Source organism: Pipistrellus kuhlii, unplaced genomic scaffold, assembly GCF_014108245.1.
Source record: "Pipistrellus kuhlii isolate mPipKuh1 unplaced genomic scaffold, mPipKuh1.p scaffold_m20_p_9, whole genome shotgun sequence".
Lineage (NCBI taxonomy): Eukaryota > Metazoa > Chordata > Mammalia > Chiroptera > Vespertilionidae > Pipistrellus > Pipistrellus kuhlii.
Genome location: NW_023425595.1, coordinates 472,348 through 490,229, shown reverse-complemented (window position 1 = coordinate 490,229; position 17,882 = coordinate 472,348). Strand labels below are relative to the sequence as shown.

Sequence of the window (17,882 nt, the reverse complement as noted above, 5' to 3'; positions counted from 1 at the left end):
CATCCACCGGGAGTCCCCGAAGTCCCATGTCACATTGTCATCAACCTGGAGACAAGCTAAAGGAGCCCCGAGCTAGAGGGGAACGCACGCACAAGACAGTCCTTGGAAGAGGAGTCACACCAGAGGGTCCTGAGGGCGCCCACAGCCTGCCCCAGACGCACCAGTGACCCCACTGCCCTTGGGCGAGGTTGTCTGCTCAGTAAAGCTCGCAAGGAACCTCTACAACGGAAAGTACACAAAAAAGAAGGCATTAGATGTTTGATTCTTTTATTTCCATATGCAATGTAATGTTTAGGCACGTTGCTTGGGAGGCTATTTCTAAAAAAATTGTTGGCCATTTCTCAGAATATCCTTTTGGTTTTAAATACTGGTCAGGAAAAACAAACAATGTAAAAATAGGTGAATAATTTTCTATTACAGAAATGAAAAACTGATTTGCATCTAAAATCGCAAGAGGTGAAATCATTTAACCCTTTCACCAGACGGTACGCAATATACAACATATTGCTTCAGCTGTTTGAAGGCTGTGATGTATTTTTATATTGACATAGAAAATTATAAATTACATTGAATTAGTATCCATAATCACTATATATATATACATAGACCAGCTCTAAAAAAAATAGACTGGTTGAGAATTTAAGAGTGAAAACCTCACGGGGCACAGGAAACAATTAACATGCTGAGGTGCCACAGTCTGGTTTCTAGGTTTAAACATTAGCCAGGAAAATGAACGCACTCTAATTCCATTAGCAGCACGAGCATTTTTCAACGGACTTGCCTAATATGATCTTGGTATGTCAAATTCGCAGACTGCTCGGAAATGTTCATTGGTGATGCCTGTTAACAGGGGAAATTTTGGTGAATGGGTTAAAAAGGCAGATGAACTACCAAAACAAAACAAAAAACAAAAACAAAAAAACAAAGAAAACCAAACCACAAGCCATGTACACTCCAAAAATTCTAGTGTTTCACCTGCAGGAATAATCATTTCAAGCAAACAAGACTTTAACAGAACATATGGCTTTACAATAACATCAATTCATCAACTAAGTTGTAGCAATAAATACTCATCTCTACCAATAGACTTACATTTTTGATCCATTTTAAACAATACAGAAAAAACAGTTACCAATCAAAAACTGGTTATAAAAAGAACACCAAGTATTTCTTATTCAAAATCACTTTTGTGAGTTAAGAACAACCAAAATAACACTCAGCGGGCGTCCCAATCCCACTCCTCACTCCTTGCCAGCCTGGAAGAAAATGAATTCAGAATTTTGTACAAGGTGAAAAATGTATGAAAATGCCTAATACTTTGGTCACACTAATAATTGTCAAATAGTTATGTCTCAAATACAATAGCTCTGTGTTCACTTTTATAAAACTATTCTTACAGCCATTTTAACTCTAGTATTACTACTATTATTACATGGGTGGCAAGATCTTATTTCACAGGCTACCCATTATTTAGAATACAATATAAACATACGCAAAAATTCTTGGTATTTGTCATGTGCAATATTTGTACACGTCGAATTTCTCTGTACAATGTCTTAGCATCTCGAGTAGAAAGGTTGCTGGTCCTGATCCCCTGCAGTGAGGCAGCAGGGGCGCGTGGCGGCCAGCCGAAGCCCGGAGCCCTGAACGGTGGCGCCTGCAGTCCTCAGTCGCAGCACAGAGGTCACTCATCATACAGGGCCGTTCACGGATGTATCGCCTGGCACGCTCGGCTGGTCAGTCCTGTGCAGTAAGACAGATGTCTGAGGCGTTAGGCAGAACGTGAGACGGAAAGTTAGCTTCATTTAGCTCTCCAGGGTGGAGGTGGGTTTTAATATCGCTTGTGCCTAGCACTAAGGCTGGCACTCAGTTATTGTGTATGAAATGCTTCATAAACGAACTATCTAAAGCTCCAGGAGCTCTAACTGAAGAGCACCTAAGCTTCACCTGAGCTCGGTTAGCCAGCACTGGCAGGGGCAGCACGCAGGCTCCCAGAGCGCGCCCGCTCAGCGCTCAGGAGCGTAGGCACAGGCCGGGTCCGTGGTCTGAACTGCTGCTCCCAGAGCCTTCGGGCCATTTGCTCATCCCTCCTTCACTAGTCTTTTCTCTCTTCCACGTTCTGAAATCCACATAAAATTTCACTTGAAAAACAGGATTCTGCTACTGAGGAAAAAAGGAAAAGCGTGTCAACTGGACCAACTGTTGCAAACAACTGTGCGCTGGCCGGGGCACATACATGAGGCAACCAAGGAATGCCTGAGTGAGTGGAACAACCAATCCCCGTTTCTTCCTCTCAAACCAACAGGAAAAGGTGTGCAGTGTAACCAGTGCTCCCACACAGCGATGTGAGTTACCGTGGGGAGGGAGGAGGCGGCACTATCTGGACAAGGTGCTGACAGAATTAGAACGTCTGCCTGCCCCCCTGCGGGCGCTCTGAGCTGTCTAGGCAGCCCCCCCCACCCCCCATCAGCTGTGAGGCCATGTGGCGGGGGCGGGACTCTGGCCTGGCCTAAGCAAAACGTGACCAGGAAGAAAATCTGGTAATGGGGCTTTCACACTTGAGATAAAGTATTTTACAAAAACCAAACTACACATGGACTCATCAGAGTGGAGAGTATTTAGCTCCACATAGGAAAGTTCTCTGAGTGTGTCACATGGGCACGCCCACAGGAAAGCAGGCACCAGGAGCCTCGTGCCTGGCGGCTGCATGACTCCACAGGACCAGGAACTGGGCTGCCATGGCCGAGGGAACCAATTCTTGAGGGCTCAATCAGTCTCACTCAGCATCTCATAAAACAAACAAACAAAAAACACGAGGAGTGGCTGCAGCATGAGACCCTTCCGTTTACGGTCATTTCTTTTTTTTTTTTCTTTAACAATTTTATTGATTTTTTTACAGAGAGGAAGAGAGATAGTTAAACATCCATCAGCTGCCACTGGGGATGTGCCTGCAACCAAGGTGCATGCCCTTGACTGGAATGGAACCCGGGACCCCTCAGACCACAGGGTGACACCATCCACTGAGCCAAACCGGTTAGGGCCATTTACGGTAATTTCTTAAAGAATCTCCGAAAACGGTCAGCTTTCAACTTCTGGGGTAAGGAGATACTATTTCTAAGTTCTGAGCTCAATCACCCTGATTCCATAAGGACTGAGAAAACTGCCGAGTTAAACCACTGGCTGTAAAGGACAATTGTAATGATTCCCCCTGCCCTCCTGTGCCAACTTTCCTCCCAGGGCCCAGGAGCCAACAGCCAAAGCCAGAGCAGGGCCCGGGCAGACCTGGGAAAGCGGTGGTTACCTCTGCTCAGGACTACTGCTGGGGGGCCGGGGGGCTGCAGACTTCGCCTCAGCCGGCTCAGGGCTCTCCTCCACGTGTTTGCAAGCAGCATCTTGAGAGGTAGACAGTTTTCCTTCCTCGCTGCGGTAAAGAGGATGAGAGGCAGCATTAGAGCCCGCAGAGCCAGCGCCGATGGAGGATGAGGGATCATGCAATGGCTCTGGGGTCATGACTGCCATGGAGTCACAAGTCCTGGGCTGAGCATGCTCAGGCGAGGGACACAGGGGCACGCACAGTGACTGGGAAAGCACAGGAGGAGGGTCACGCAGGAGGGATCTGAAAGGAACGATGTGATGCAGCTGGCGTTGATAAAGATCGGCCCCTGTGGCTTACATACCGGTAGGATTTCAACACTCTGACGCCAAGTGTGCAAAATAGAAAAGAAATGTACAAGAGTTTCAGAACACTCCTATAATGAGGGGTGGGGCTAATATATCCACGACTGCACATAAGCAAATCTGCAGACTCGGTGAAGGTGTCAAATGAACCTGTTTGAAGGAATGAGTCTTTAGTTAAGTATTTTGCTTTTGGGTTGAGCACACCATTCAAACCGTCAGTAGGACAGCGCCCCATCGGCTTGCTGGCTGAGGTTATGGGAGCAGGTTTTAGGGCGTCTGACCTTCTCGAGTTGTCCTCCAACCACAAGTGAGAAGTACAAACACCCTCAGGAAGAGAGCCAACAACTGCGATCGGAAGAGGCAGAAATGGGCTGGAGGGGTCAGAGGGCTTGGGGAAGTGGAACACGAAAGCGTTATTTTTCTCCAGGTGGCTCTTGGTGAAGACAGACAAGTAGCAAATGCTTTCAACTGTTTGTGGGCTAAAATTTCAGATGTTTGCCTATTCTGTCTGGATTTCCATTTTGACATAATCAAGATGCTACTAAACTAAAGGGCAGTTGGAGGTTCCCTTTGAAAAGCTTAATTTTAGGATGATGTCTGGGGTGGCTTTCAGATGGGTAGGTCAATTGATGAGAAAGAAAATGAACTGAAGGCTACAGATTTGTTGACAATCTGAGTTGCCTGATTCATTACTCCCTTCATCCCCACCCCCACTCCCTGATCACCAAAGCAGCTACCCCGAGTTGTCACACAGTTGTTCCTTTGGAAATAATGGAGTAATTAATAAATAATAATGCTAGATAATACTCTTTCAAGTATTCGTAACTACCACCTACTTTGGCCCCTCCCTGCATTTCATTCCTGTAAGCACAGTCAATGCAGATGTGTACTGTGAGTCCTAAAACCGGCACCAAGCTGTACGCCTGGTGCATCATCTCTGTGATGAGCACACTTCGGATGGTCCGTCTGTCCCTGCTGACAGTGCCCCGAGGCGTGCACCTCGTTAGTTCTACCTGCTTCTCGCAGCAACCAGTGCTGAATTGCCCTCCACTGCACAGGGCCACAGGGGCTGGCCAGCATTTCTCAGCAGTGGAAAGGCGGTCACCCTTCCATCTACAAGGAAGTCCAGTCTGCATCCAAGCAAGACGGCAGGACTGCCATAACCTAGAGCCCCCAGCACTCAGCACTGTCCACACATTCCTGCGAGGCTCTGAGAGGTGTCAGACGATTGCTGATTTTTGAACATCTTTCCTTAAAATTTTTTTTAGCCCTTTTGGATTCCCTTGTTTATAAACTGCCTAGTGCTATCTTTTGTCCCTTTTCTGATTTGGGTTTTCTATCTTTTCCTTGCTGCTTTATAAGAATTTAAATAGAAAATGCTAGTTTCTGGGTTTAGATACTGTAACCTTTACCCCCCTCAATTTGCCATCTGCCTCTTGACTTAGTTTACAGTACTTTATCAGCCAGGTATTTTTTTTTAAATATACTTTTATTGATTTCAGAGAGGAAAGGATGGGGAGAGATAGAAACATCAATGATGAGAATCATTGCTTGGCTGTCTCCTGCACACTCCCTATTGGGGACTAAGCACACAACCCGAGAACCTGCCCTTGACTGGAGTTGAACCCGGGACCCTTTAGTCAGCAGGCTGACGCTCCATCCACTGAGCCAAACTAGCTAGGATGAGCCAGAAATTCTTCATTTTGATGCGGTCCAAACCTATCCTTTGCGTTATGGTTTATACTTCTGAACGTTTTAGTTTTTTTTACAAAAAGTCTTAATCTGCTGCAGCCCAGAAAGATACACTGCCTTTCCTTCTAACAACCATGAGACTTTGGCCACATCACCTCACTCCAATCTCATTTACTCCCCGAAGAGTGTGAGGACACCCACTCTCACTGAACTTCTCAGGTTCTTGAGAGAAATCAACGAATGGTTAAAGCACCACACGAACGTGGGTGCACACCTCCCACACTGACCTCCAACCCACCAGGAACCACCTCTGAATGGAGGGCAGGGGCTCTGACTTCATGGTCTCCGCACCCCAGCCTCCCATTAAGCCATCCCTGTGGTTACTAGGCTCTCTCCCCCATCACATTGGTCTCTCACCTCTTTGTGTGCTAACGTCACAATTTTATTTTTTTTAAATATATTTTATTGATTTTTTACAGAGAGGAAGAGAGAGGGATAGAGTCAGAAACATCAATGAGAGAGAAACATCGATCAGCTGCCTCCTGCACACTCCCTACTGGGGATGTGCCCACAACCAATGTACATGCCCTTGACTGGAATAGAACCCGGGACCCCTCAGTCCGCAGGCGGACCCTCTATCTACTGAGCCAAACCGGTTCCGACAAATGTCACAATTTTAAATGCTGTGACTTTTGCAGCATGACCTGCCAAGGCAAGTATCTTTATTTCATCTTCCTTATTATGGTTCTCTAAGCCATTTGGCAACCTTTATTATTGCACAGATGTTTCAGAGTATGTTTATCAAGTGCTTTTTAAATCACAACTGAAACTTTTACAAGGTCACATTCCTGAGATACACCCTTGGTCATGACTTAAAACATCGCTGGATTTGGTGCGCTGGCTTCTAAGTGTTGCACATTTATGCCCACACACTGGCCTACAATTCATTTTCCTCCTTCGTGCTGCTTTGTAGTGGCCTCACAATGAGTTGGGAGCATCCTCTCTTGCGAGGTGGACACTTGGGCACTCAAACTTTTCATCTCTTCATTAAGATTTATGGAGTTTAACAGAGACATTAGAAAGATGTCAGGCTGATGTATGAACCCACATTTGAACCAAATTAAAGACACTAATATGTGAAGTTTCTCCTCCATCATCCTCCCAACAACCTGAAGCTGCCAGTACGATCTTGCCCCTGGTTACCTTTTGAAGACCGCAGTTTCTGTCTTGGCATCTACAGTGAGGCTGAGAGTTTCCTTCATGCCGCCATTCATCACTGTCTCAGTTACCTTGTCTGTACTTTCTGCATCCTCCTCTCCATCAGAGCTGGCTTCCATGGCCACACTACCCGTCACTGAAAAACACACACAGATCATGGTCATCCCCATCAAAACCAACAAGAACTGTCACCTCTTCTGTGCAGACAGAATGTCACAATTTTAAATGCTGTGACATTCTCCTGCTTCGAGAGAGATGTTTTTGCCTTGGACAAGTCTTAATGGGCACGGACTTCATGATGCCCAGTGGAGACGTGCACGGGGGCTTTGTGCAGCACAGGACCAGTGAGTACCCCCCGTCTTACGAGCTCACACACCCAGCTTTCCCCAGCAGACTCCGCTGTTCCTAATGTTCTCCAGCCCACGGTACAGGGCAGGAGGCAGTGAGTCTAGTCCCCCCGCTTCCATCCACAGTGCACACTGCCCTGTCCCCTCTCACCTCTTTCTTTCAGTTATCCCACTTGGACCCCATTCTTTTTTTCCAAGTTACTTACTTGTGGTACCTTGTGGATGATTTATTTCTTATATCATAGAGAGCCATCTGGTCTAGTGCTTGTAAGCCTGGGCTCTGAAGTCAGATTTCCTGAACTCAAAAGCCACTTAACAGCTGCATAACCTTTGGGCAAGGTACCTGAATTTTCTGAACCACAAAATAGGATAACTGATCTCACCCATAGAATGGTTGAGAGATAAAGTGAGGTCATTGATACAAAATGTTTAATAGAATGACAAATAAATGCATTATCAGTACTGGTTTTATTACTTTTCCCTGCCCCTGGCTCCTGTGCCCTCTACTGAATCCTCCTTTCTCTAAGAACTTACTCTTTTTCTAGCACTTACTTCATTTATTTAATCTTTATTGTTGAGAGTATTACAGATGTCTCCCATTTCCCTCCATCCAGCTCTTGCCTCATAGGACTTACTTCTTTGTTCCCTCCACATACCACCAATCTTCCCTCACATCCTTTCACCAACCGCCTCTCTTCCCCACTCCCAAAGTCCCTTTCTTCAGGTTTAAAACAGCTCAGGGCCGATGCAAGAAACAATGTGTGTATTTTGAGTAACAAGAAAACTCATTGGATCCCCTTGACTATTTTGTCTGTTCATAAGGTGAAAAGAAAATAGGCCCACAGCCTGAACCACACCAGATACACACATATGCTCCAGCAAAGTACCCAAGGGACAAAAGAACAGGGTACAGGCTGAGCTTGGAAAGCAGTTAATTCTGCTGTTTCCCGGGTACTAAAGGCTGGGACCTGTTTCTTTTCCACACACTGACGGGCTGAGTGACTGACAGCTCACCATGCTGTGGTTCTACAGTGAACACCCCATTTCCTTTCTCCAGTTCCCCGATGAACATGAGACTCACCATCTCATTTTCATGGCTAATTTGAGCTTTTGGGTCCAAGAACAGAGAGTCAAGTCTGGTTTTATTATAAACCTGCCATGGGAGATATATATATTTTATACGTGTATAAAATCTGGTTTTATTACGAGCCTGCTATGGGATATGTATATGTATTTTATATATTATATGTACATATATGTACATATATTTTAAAGAGGGAATACAAGAAAGACTGACAGCGTACCTGTTACACACCTTTTCAAATCTAGAACACTAAGCATACGTTAAAGCGTGAACAGCCACGGAATGACAGCCTGTGGGCCGTGCACCCAGGCGCTCTGCACCCACCTTCTGGCTGCACGGCCAGCGCAGCGACACTGGGAGTCAGAGGGCCCATTGGCTCGGCGCTGGTCTCCATGTCCACTGGAGAATTACTCCTGAGAGACTCTTTTGTACTTTTAGAAGAGAGAAAATGCACAAGTTAGCAGTGGGTAATAGCCTTCTGTTACCATTATTTAGAAAAAATCCTTTGACAATCAGTTCCGTTCTGCTGGGAAGGCACCAGAAGTTGGTTACAGACTCCAGGGATACAAGGACCTACGCACAGGCAGCAAGCATCTGCAAATTCAGCAAGGCAGGAACAGGCAGGAACGCAGGAACTTCTCTCCCAGGTTCCCGGGGGCCCCGGCTTCTCCCCACACCACCATCACCAGCTCCCAGGGATGGGGCAGCCATGGTGCACACGGCACAGCAGCAACAGCAGCTCCGTGTCTGCGCTACAAAAACCTTGACTTATGTGGAGGCGAGCTTCCTGGAGGGCCCACCTCCTAGGGCACCGACTGAGAAAACACGAGCTGTGCGCACGGGGAAGGGAAGTGAGGCGCTTCAACAATACCTATCACCAGTGAGGGAGACAGAGAAAAGCAGGAGGGGGAACCGGACTGTTCTGGAGTGAGGCTGGTAAAGTAATTCATATTCTGGAGACACTGTCCACCAATTTTACTTTATTGCTAAACAGTAGCTTACTTACCACAAATTACTTAGAATTGGCTAAAGCAACATGGGTTTTAGCCTACTCTTTCATTTGTCTAAGATGATAGCTGCTCACTCACCTTTTCAGTAGACAAAATCACACTGAGCCTAACAAGACACAAATTCCATGGTAAATACTCAAATGCTGACAATATTGTTCAGGAAAATTACGAAATGACAGGTTGCTGTCATCGAGAATACAAATAACCTGGTTATTGGCTCAGTGGTGGAGCATTGATCCATGCACCAAGAGGTCACTGGTTCAATCCCCAGTCAGGGCAGATGCCTGGGTTTCAAGCTTGATCACCAGTAGGGGATGTGGAAGAGGCGGCAGACAATCAATGTTTCTCTCCCTCTCCCCTTCCTCTCTCTAAAAATCAATTAAAAAGCATATGTATATATATTTTAAAAAGAGAATACAAGTAAGACTGACAGCATACCTGTTACACCCTACTTTACAGCACTAGCTGAGCTACAAGTGAGATACAAGTCCATGTTATTACTAAATTCAAGACACATTTTGCATTGTTCCATCATGTTCCAGAGGAGCCTCTCAGTTCCCTGGCTTCCCTCACTCCTCTCTCCTCAGTCCTGTCCTGACAGCTCGGTGGAGACGGAGCAAGCCTGGGAGACACCATTTTCATCAGCACCCTGCCCACTCACTCCCTGGGGCCAGGTCTTCCCAGGCTGCTGGTGCAGGATCTACTCCCTCCCTTCGTCCCCGTTTGCTCTGGTGAAAGAAGGGGGGTGGCGACTGTTGTTCTGGCAACTCAGAGCTGTGGCAGTACCCCTGTGTTGATTTTTAGTCTTGTTTAAGGCACCATATCCAATCGGAATGGTGTGTGGTGCTCACAGCAAAGCACACCATCGCAGTTCTCGTATGGGAAGGTGTGGAGAGCTGGCACCCATGCTCACCTCAGGGAAGATGTGAACTCTGAGAAAGAGGCCCAGCCTGTCTCTTTAGCTGGCATCGGCTCCTCCGTGCTCCAGACGTCAGAGCCCACAGAGTCTAAGGGAGCACCGTGGGTTGTTTCCATGGGGACATCAAAGTTGGCTGACCAGTTGGGTGCTAAAGAGGGGAAGAATTTCATTTTGAGAACACTTCAGTAGTTTCATATAACACAAGATATTTTACAGAAACAGATTGGCAATGATTAAAAAAAGATGGGAGTTGTAGGGGAAGGCATCCCCTGTTCCCAGTCACTGGGAGGAGGGCAGGGCACCACCACCTGGAGGGCAGTGGCATAGCATCCATCTTCCTACAAACTGCAGTGCTTCTGGGCCTTAGCCATTCCCACTGAGATTTTCCCCCAGTAGAAATATCACACAAAGATGCAAAGCTACACATGAAAGAATATGCTACTTTAACGTCTTATCTTTCAAAAATGTACCAAGGTAACAGTAACATTGTTAGGAAGATGGGGAAAGGAAGCTACTCCCTGTAAAATCTTTGTAACTTTTCTGTAAATCTAAAATAATTCCAAAATAAAAGTTTATTACAAATAAAGAATACATTGGCTATTCATTCAACTGCAGTAAATTAGAAACAATCTTAATGCTTCCTAATCTGCACCCGGTCCCCTGCCTCCCTGTTAAGAGAGTAAGGGCCCCTGCAGGCTCCTTCCGGAGTTAGTCTCTTGGACTGAGCAGACGCCAGGAAGGATTCCTGGAACGCAATAAGCAACGTATTTGGTCCCTCCTCTCATCCTAATCTCAAAAATGGTTTCTCCCATATGCTAATGAGCTGAATGGTGGCTGGATGCCAAGAAAACCAACTTTGTACGAGGGAGGAGGGGCTGGAAGTTGAGCTACTCATTAATGGCCATGATTTAATCAGTTACTTCATGGAGGCCCTATAAAACCCATGCTGTAGGGGTCAGCTTCTGGAGTGGCCCATGACAAACCCCACAGGGACAGAAGCTCCTGTGCTCAGGACCCTTCTAGACTGCTAGTCATCTCTTCACCTGGCTGCTCATTGTATACATTAAAATATTCTCTGTGAGCCAAAACCGGTTTGGCTCAGTGGTAGAGCATCGATCTGCAGACTGAAAGGTCCCAGGTTCGATTCCAGTCAGGGGCATGTACGTTGGTTGCAGGCACAACCCCAGTAGGGGGTGTGCAAGAGGCAGCTGGTCCATGTTTCTCTCTCATCAACGTTTCTAGCTATCTCTCTCCCTTCCTCTCTGTAAAAAATCAATAAAATATATATTTTTAAAAATATTCTCTGTGATACATTGGTAACAGTATGTAACGTCCTCTTCTGAGTTCTGTGAGCTCTAACGGAACCCAAAGAGGTCACAGCAACTCCCTATTACAGCTGGTTGGCTGGAAGTACAAAGGCCCCATGTCTCACTGTGACTGACATCTGATGTGGGAGACCCACCCCCACTCCAGATAGACACTATCTGAACTGAACTGAACTGGAGGACGCCCAGCTGGGGCTGGAGATGTGGTCCATGGGGAAAGTCCACCAGCTGGTGTCAGAGTGAAGCTGTGAAAACACAGAGAGAAGCTTTATTTACTTTTAAGTCCTGCAGACACGGGCTGATTTCAGAGGTGGGCAGGGGGTGGCAGGATCTGCATGGGCACCTGATTCCTATCTGCGGCGCCTTTTACCATGCTACCTGCCTGCCAACTTGGGATCTAACCTGTAGGTCTGTTTAAAAGTCACCTCCTCAGAGATGTGCCCCTTCAGATGACACGAGGCTGATACTTGTGCTCACTGCACACTATATGCTTTCCCTTCCCAGTGCTTATGCTAACTCCCCAATCCTGGCAGCTGGTGTGGAACCCGTTCTCTCTCAGGGCTACTTCCTGGCACACGAGGGATCTCCAGGCTGTAGGGAGGCATGCTCGGCTAGAGAACCTGCCAGCTGTTGGGAAGACTATCCTAGAGGCCTGAGACTGGGACGTACCCGTGTACAACAGAAATGTTCCAGATCTAAAGACCTTACTGTGACTTCCGGCAAGTTACTAACTCCCCCAAGCCTGTGTGACCCCACCTGTTTAATTCCGATAGGGACTACCCACTTCCTGAAGTTCAGCTGAGGATTCAGTGAGGGCCTGCATGGCATAGGCACTGAATCAGGGTCTGTTCCCTGCGCCCTGCTCTAAGGCTGGGTGAGTGTGGCAGAGCTATGAAGGGACAATACCCTAATGTAGGGGTGTCGAACTCAATCAGAGAAGGGGCCAAAATCTAAAATCCAGCCTAAATCGTGGGCCGAATGGTTTACTGAACAGTCATAAACTGTCATTGTGATGGGAACGCAGCGGAGTGCAGTGATGACAGTGCGGTGCGGGCCACATTGCAAGGCCTGGCAGGACGGATTTGGCCCGCGGGCCTTGTGTTTGACACATGTGCCCTAATGCATGGAAATCTCACCTGAAACTCAGAAGTTAACTAATTTTAAAGCCAGCTCCCACAAGTCCTTTTAGCAAGTAGCAGGACATAAATAAGGGAGTTTTGAGGTTATAAGATTCACAAATAAACTCTGAAAAGACCCATTTAAAACTGTTTAAGCTTTAAGGTGTTTCATCTGGCTCACTGCATTTATGATTCTACAAATGACAACACCCGCTCATCTTTCCACAGCTGTGGCCTCTCCCGTTCGGCACAAGCACCCAGGGACATAGGGTGCCATGGCCCCCTGCAGCTCACACAGGCGTTTCCACACCAAGAGAAGAAGCAGTGCCACCATTGGTGGTGTGACCTACTCCTTCCCACAGGTCCGGTCAAATGACATGTGTCTCAAGGACTATTTCAACACAGATCAACACATGCGCACAGGAATAATAAGGTGACTCACGCTCACTGAGGTCCACTTCCATCTTGTCCTCTGTGTTGGCGCCACTGGAATCAAACAAGTCTTGTTTTGCCCCATCTTCTTCTTCAGAGTCTGTGCTTTCCTCACTGTCTGTGCTCCCCGAGCTAAGGAAAAAAGTGGCCAAAATAAGTTAGTGCAGCGTATCAGCCACCAGAAAATTCTACAGGTCATTCGACAACAGAAAACCACATTGCACTTAACAACTCATCTGCCCGACATCACTTCATCAAGACTCTGCTCTGCGGCTGTGCTGCCTTATCCTTGCTTGAAGATGCGGCACATGACCGAGCAGCTGTGCGGAGGGACCTTGTGTGGTGTCAACCTGACTTGTCCTAAGAACAAGGGTGCTGAGCTCCTCCTTCCTGCTGCTTTGCCACCCACATACCTTCTTTTCTGACGTTTTTGCTTGTCTTCAGTGCATTTAAAAACTGGGTTACTGTCTACTTTCTCATTATAGTTAAGAGAACAACAGCTGAATGCTGGTGTACCTAATAACAGCTTCAAAATACATGGAGAAAACTGATCAAATTGCAAGGAGAAAGAAACATCAACTTGTCTTTTTTAAGCACTCTGCCTGAGAGCAAACCCACAACCTAGGTATGCGTCCTGACCAGGAATTGAACCCACCACCTCCCGGTGTCCAGGATGATGCTCCAACCTGTAGGGAGCGGTTATAGGGTTAAGCCTCAGACTGACCTGCTGGCAAAGCGCAAACAAGTCCCAGCTTAGAGGGCACAGCCCTCTTAGCATAACTAAACTTGACCTTATGACTCCCTAGATCCTTCCTGGGTAGCTAATGGGCTGCGGGAGGTGCAGCATGTGCTGCCAAAACAAATGAAACTCACAAGATCATTGTAACTATGGTGACCACTACCTTGTTTACTTCTGGCTATAAAATAAACTGTCACCTTGCAGTCTGGATCTTTTTCTGTGGTCTCAGCCAGGCACAGGAGATCCACCTAGACCCAGCTTACTCTGTCTGTCTTTTCTTCACCCTTTGCCGGTCCCCGTCAGGCTTGCCAAACCCTAGGCTGTGCTGGCGCGGCACACCAGCCAATGAGCCACACTGGCTAAAGCCAAAAAGTCCTTTTTAAAACTTTAGCAAATTAATGTGACAACATATGAGGGCCAAACATGGGTTTATTCCAGGAACACAGAGTTGGTTTAGCATTTGAAATTCAGTCAATAAATGTGGCTGAATCCATCATGAGAATTTCTAAGAATTCTCAGCAAACTAGAGGTAAAAGGGAATTTCTTTTTTTGAAAATATGTATTTCATTGATTTTTTTACAGAGAGGAAGGGAGAAGGATAGAGAGTTGGAAACATTGATGAGAGAAACATCGATCGGCTGCCTCCTGCACACTTCCTACTGGGTATTTGCCTGCAACCAAGTTATAACTATAAAGATTCCGACAATGAATACTCAGATGACAAGAACTCTCCGTGTACAGAAGCAAATCTATTTAGGTTCCTATGATACAGTGACTTAAAACTTTGGGGAAGAAAAAACACTGAACTGACTCTGATGGATATCAATTGACATGAGTCTGTCTCCCCACGTTAGATTAGCTTTTAGAAACAACTTCTCCATCCTTGGGGCAACACTCAGTCTGTGTAAGGAACAACCCACAACCCAGCTGCTGCTATTACTGCTAAGGAACAGCTATTCAAAGCACTCTGTGACCACATTTCTAGGCATCATTTCCCAGTCAGGAGAGTCTACGTCACAACTTTTCACGAACTGCACATACCCACATTTCTGGAACTTTATGACCCAGCATTTTCAAGCAGGTCACCTGGATTCGTCCATTCTATCACCCTACAGACGTAAGTACTAGCACCAGCTCACAGCAATTAGCCAGGGTATTTCTGATCACGACAAAAGCTTTGGTTTCCAGGTCAGATATACCCGTTGGGAGAAGATACAATGATTTCTATGAACAATCTTTGCTTCATGCACTGGATATTACTGCTGATGGAACAGACTCTGCTTTACCTGGACCGTCTTTGGGATTCTGGTGTAAACGCAATGTGCTTCTCCTCCCAGATGTCTTCCTCATCAGAGCCGCCATCATCAAACTGCTGGATTCTTTCCTTACAACATGCTTCAAACAGGGCAATGTTTCCCTAAATAAAAATGAGGAGGAAAAGAACAAAATTTAAAGCTCAAATCTCCCAAGATGAACAATGTAAACTGCATTCTTCTATTTCCTTTAAAAAGCAGTGCTGCTCACATACACCAAAATAAAATGCAGATATCTAGTGTCAGCCTCCGTGGAAGTTCCCCCGTTAAGACTGGATTCAGAACCAGTGGACGCACATTCATCTAGTAAAACACCCGCCCACCTGTGATGCAGTCTTAGGCCTGTTGGAACACAAAAAGCAACCTGTGTTTCCTCCGGTTTCCAGTCCAGCTAAGCAGTAATGAGCACCAATTAGAGTCAGCACTTTCTACCTTATCACATCAACCAATATACCAGTGGTCTCTCATACTAATCAACCTAAAAATCAAAATTATGTTGCTTAGTTGGTTTGGTTTAGTGGATAGACCATCAGCTCTCGGACTGAAGGGTCTTGGATTCAATTCTGGTGAAGGGTACATTACTTAGTTGCAGGCTCAATCGTGGGCGGGAGGCAATCAATCAATGTATCTCTCACATCGATGTTTTTCTCTAATGAAGGGCACGTAACTCAGTTGCAGGCTCAATTCCAATGTCTCGCTCTCACATTGATGTTTCTCTCTCAGTCTCCCACCGCCCTCCACTCTCTCTAAAAAGTCAATAGGAAAATATCCTCAGGTGAGGATTAACAACCACAAAGACTGTGTCCATCCCAGTGAAGCTAACCCACTAGATCAGCTGCTGATGTGGGAGACTTGGTGTTTCAGAACTGCTTGGGGCTAAGAGACTGGTGCTGATCTGGCCCAAGTTCTGCTGACATACAGCAGAAAAAGGCAGCAGGCTAGCATCAAACTGCATTCTTTGAAGCTAACGTCTACACTGCAATCACAAGTGCCCTGGTTTTATTAGCCCTGTGCATCTTAGCCACAGGGCCAGGCAGGCCATGTGAGTGGGTGAAAAAGCACCGATCTAAGATGAATCTTGCTGGCCAGAGTTCCCCTGGTGTACACAGCACCCATCTACAGCCTGACTCACCCAGTTCCCACTTGTAAATTAATACTTACACTTTCATTTGTATTTAAGGTGAAGTTGATGTCTGATACCCGATCAAAAGAAACACTGTAAACAAAATATAAGTGTAGAAATAGTTAATTATCTAGACTCACAGAAACAGTATTCATGAAATTTCCCAAGTTTTAAATATTTACACTATCATTAAAATCTGTATACATTAAAAGAACACATACCCTTCTTGCATTAAATGATACATTCTCCTTTGGAATGAAGGAATTTATATAAAATGGAAAGGCTGGCCAGCTGGTGTGGCTCAGCAGTTGAGTGGTGATCCAGGAACCAAGAGATTGCCAGTTCAATTCCCGGTCAGGGCACATGCCCAGATTGCGGGCTCAGTCCCCAGTGGGGGCCGTGCAGGAGGCAGCCAATCAATGACTTCCTCTCTCATCAATGTTTCTACCTTTCTATCCCTCTCCCTTCCTTTCTCTCTAAAAATCAACAAAAATATATTTTTTTAAAAAGAGAGATTTTTTTTTTTAATGGGAAGGCTGAAATAGAAGCCTTTTGAGAAACAATAAGCACACCCTCAAAGACATCGTCTAAAAGATTTTTAACATCCATGGACAACTATGGCTCCAGAACCAGGAAAAAAGTTACAATATAAAAAGCTCAACCCTGTGGCTGACAGTGGAGCCTGAGCTTCTCCAGGTAAAGCCAAAGTCATATAAAAAAAATACGCAGATAGCCAAGACCGGTTTGGCTCAATGGATAGAGCGTCGGCTTGGGGACTGAAGGGTCCCGGGTTCGATTCCGGTCAAGGGCATGTACCTTGGTTGCGGGCATATCCCCAGTAGGGGGTGTGCAAGAGGCAGCTGATTGATGACTCTCATCGATGTTTCTAACTCCCTATCTCTCTCCCTTCCTCTCTGTACAAAATCAATAAAATATATTTTAAAAAAAATACGCAGATATCCCTGAAATCTTAGCCTTGAATATGGCATCATTAGGAATACAGTAAGGAGTAAAAAAATTCAGAGCCTGGTAACAATTTTTTAATAGGTAAAGATCTAATCAACCATTATTTTAAGTCCCCCAATACAAATTTCAAAGAGACTATGGAATCCTAACAAGTAGCATTGAATGAGTGCAGACAGCAAGTGCTGAGATGCTGTGTGGGGAGCCTACAGGTTCCAGTGTGTGTGCCCCTGGGGTTCAGACATGAATGCTCCACTCCCTTTGGATTTCTCAGGGCTACTGACAGCTCTCCTTTCCTGCGGCTAACAGTGGAGCCTGAAGCGCAGGGTGCCAACGTGTCCTGTTAAATGGCAGTGACAGTGTGTTGGAATAGACAACAGCCTCCACTGGCTGTAGTTCAACAAACTATTGCGAGGAACCCCAACAATCTGGTATTCCTGAGCGTCATCAGGGAGTCTCCTATGATAGCAGCCATCCAACATTCAAAACTTTTGTTTTCAGTGAGCCATGCTTCCTGTCTCTGAAAAGCGTTATTCCCCCAGGGAAGATGCTAGACCGCCTGTTTCCATTCCTGAGGATCACCCACAGCTTCTACCTGCTATTTTCTGTAGCACCAGCAGTGCCCCTTGCTGTGTTCTCTTTCCCTGACTGCAGAATGAGTGGTCTGGCTGCCTGGCTCCTGCCTTAGGGTGAGCACCTTAGAGAAGGGAGCACAGGGGTGGAGCTGCTCCTGCCACAATATGCACCCTCACTGTGTGCTATGGGGGAAGGTGCTGCTCAAACCTGGGAAGTAGCACAGGGATTTCCTGCTTTAGTTCTGCCACCTGACACTAATCACTAAATAGCAGAAGAATGAATTAAATTTTTAGTAAAAATAAACCTCTGTGAAACAGGTCAAGCCCAAAGGCAATCCCTCCTAGT

The 17,882-nt window shown here is 46.2% G+C and overlaps 1 protein-coding gene across 18 annotated transcripts in view; it reads right to left on the bottom strand.

Annotated features, from left to right (window-relative positions):
* Window positions 1-252: 252 nt before the first annotated feature.
* The window catches only part of PPP6R3 (protein phosphatase 6 regulatory subunit 3), a 56,986-nt gene continuing 39,356 nt past the window's right edge, over window positions 253-17,882 (bottom strand). For 9 of the 18 annotated variants that reach the window (XM_045577885.1, XM_045577887.1, XM_045577889.1 and 6 more), the window contains 8 exons: window positions 16,037-16,091; window positions 14,849-14,979; window positions 12,834-12,955; window positions 9,943-10,096; window positions 8,344-8,450; window positions 6,574-6,724; window positions 3,302-3,421; window positions 253-1,743 (listed from right to left, as the gene is read on the bottom strand). In XM_045577885.1, the coding sequence (XP_045433841.1) occupies window positions 1,692-1,743; window positions 3,302-3,421; window positions 6,574-6,724; window positions 8,344-8,450; window positions 9,943-10,096; window positions 12,834-12,955; window positions 14,849-14,979; window positions 16,037-16,091 (892 nt within the window). In that variant the 3' untranslated portion in view covers window positions 253-1,691. Of the gene's footprint in view, window positions 1,764-3,301; window positions 3,422-3,677; window positions 3,696-6,573; window positions 6,725-8,343; window positions 8,451-9,942; window positions 10,097-12,833; window positions 12,956-14,848; window positions 14,980-16,036; window positions 16,092-17,882 lie in introns of all 18 variants that reach the window. The other 9 variants (XM_045577883.1, XM_036426150.2, XM_036426152.2 and 6 more) reach the window with 2 other exon arrangements.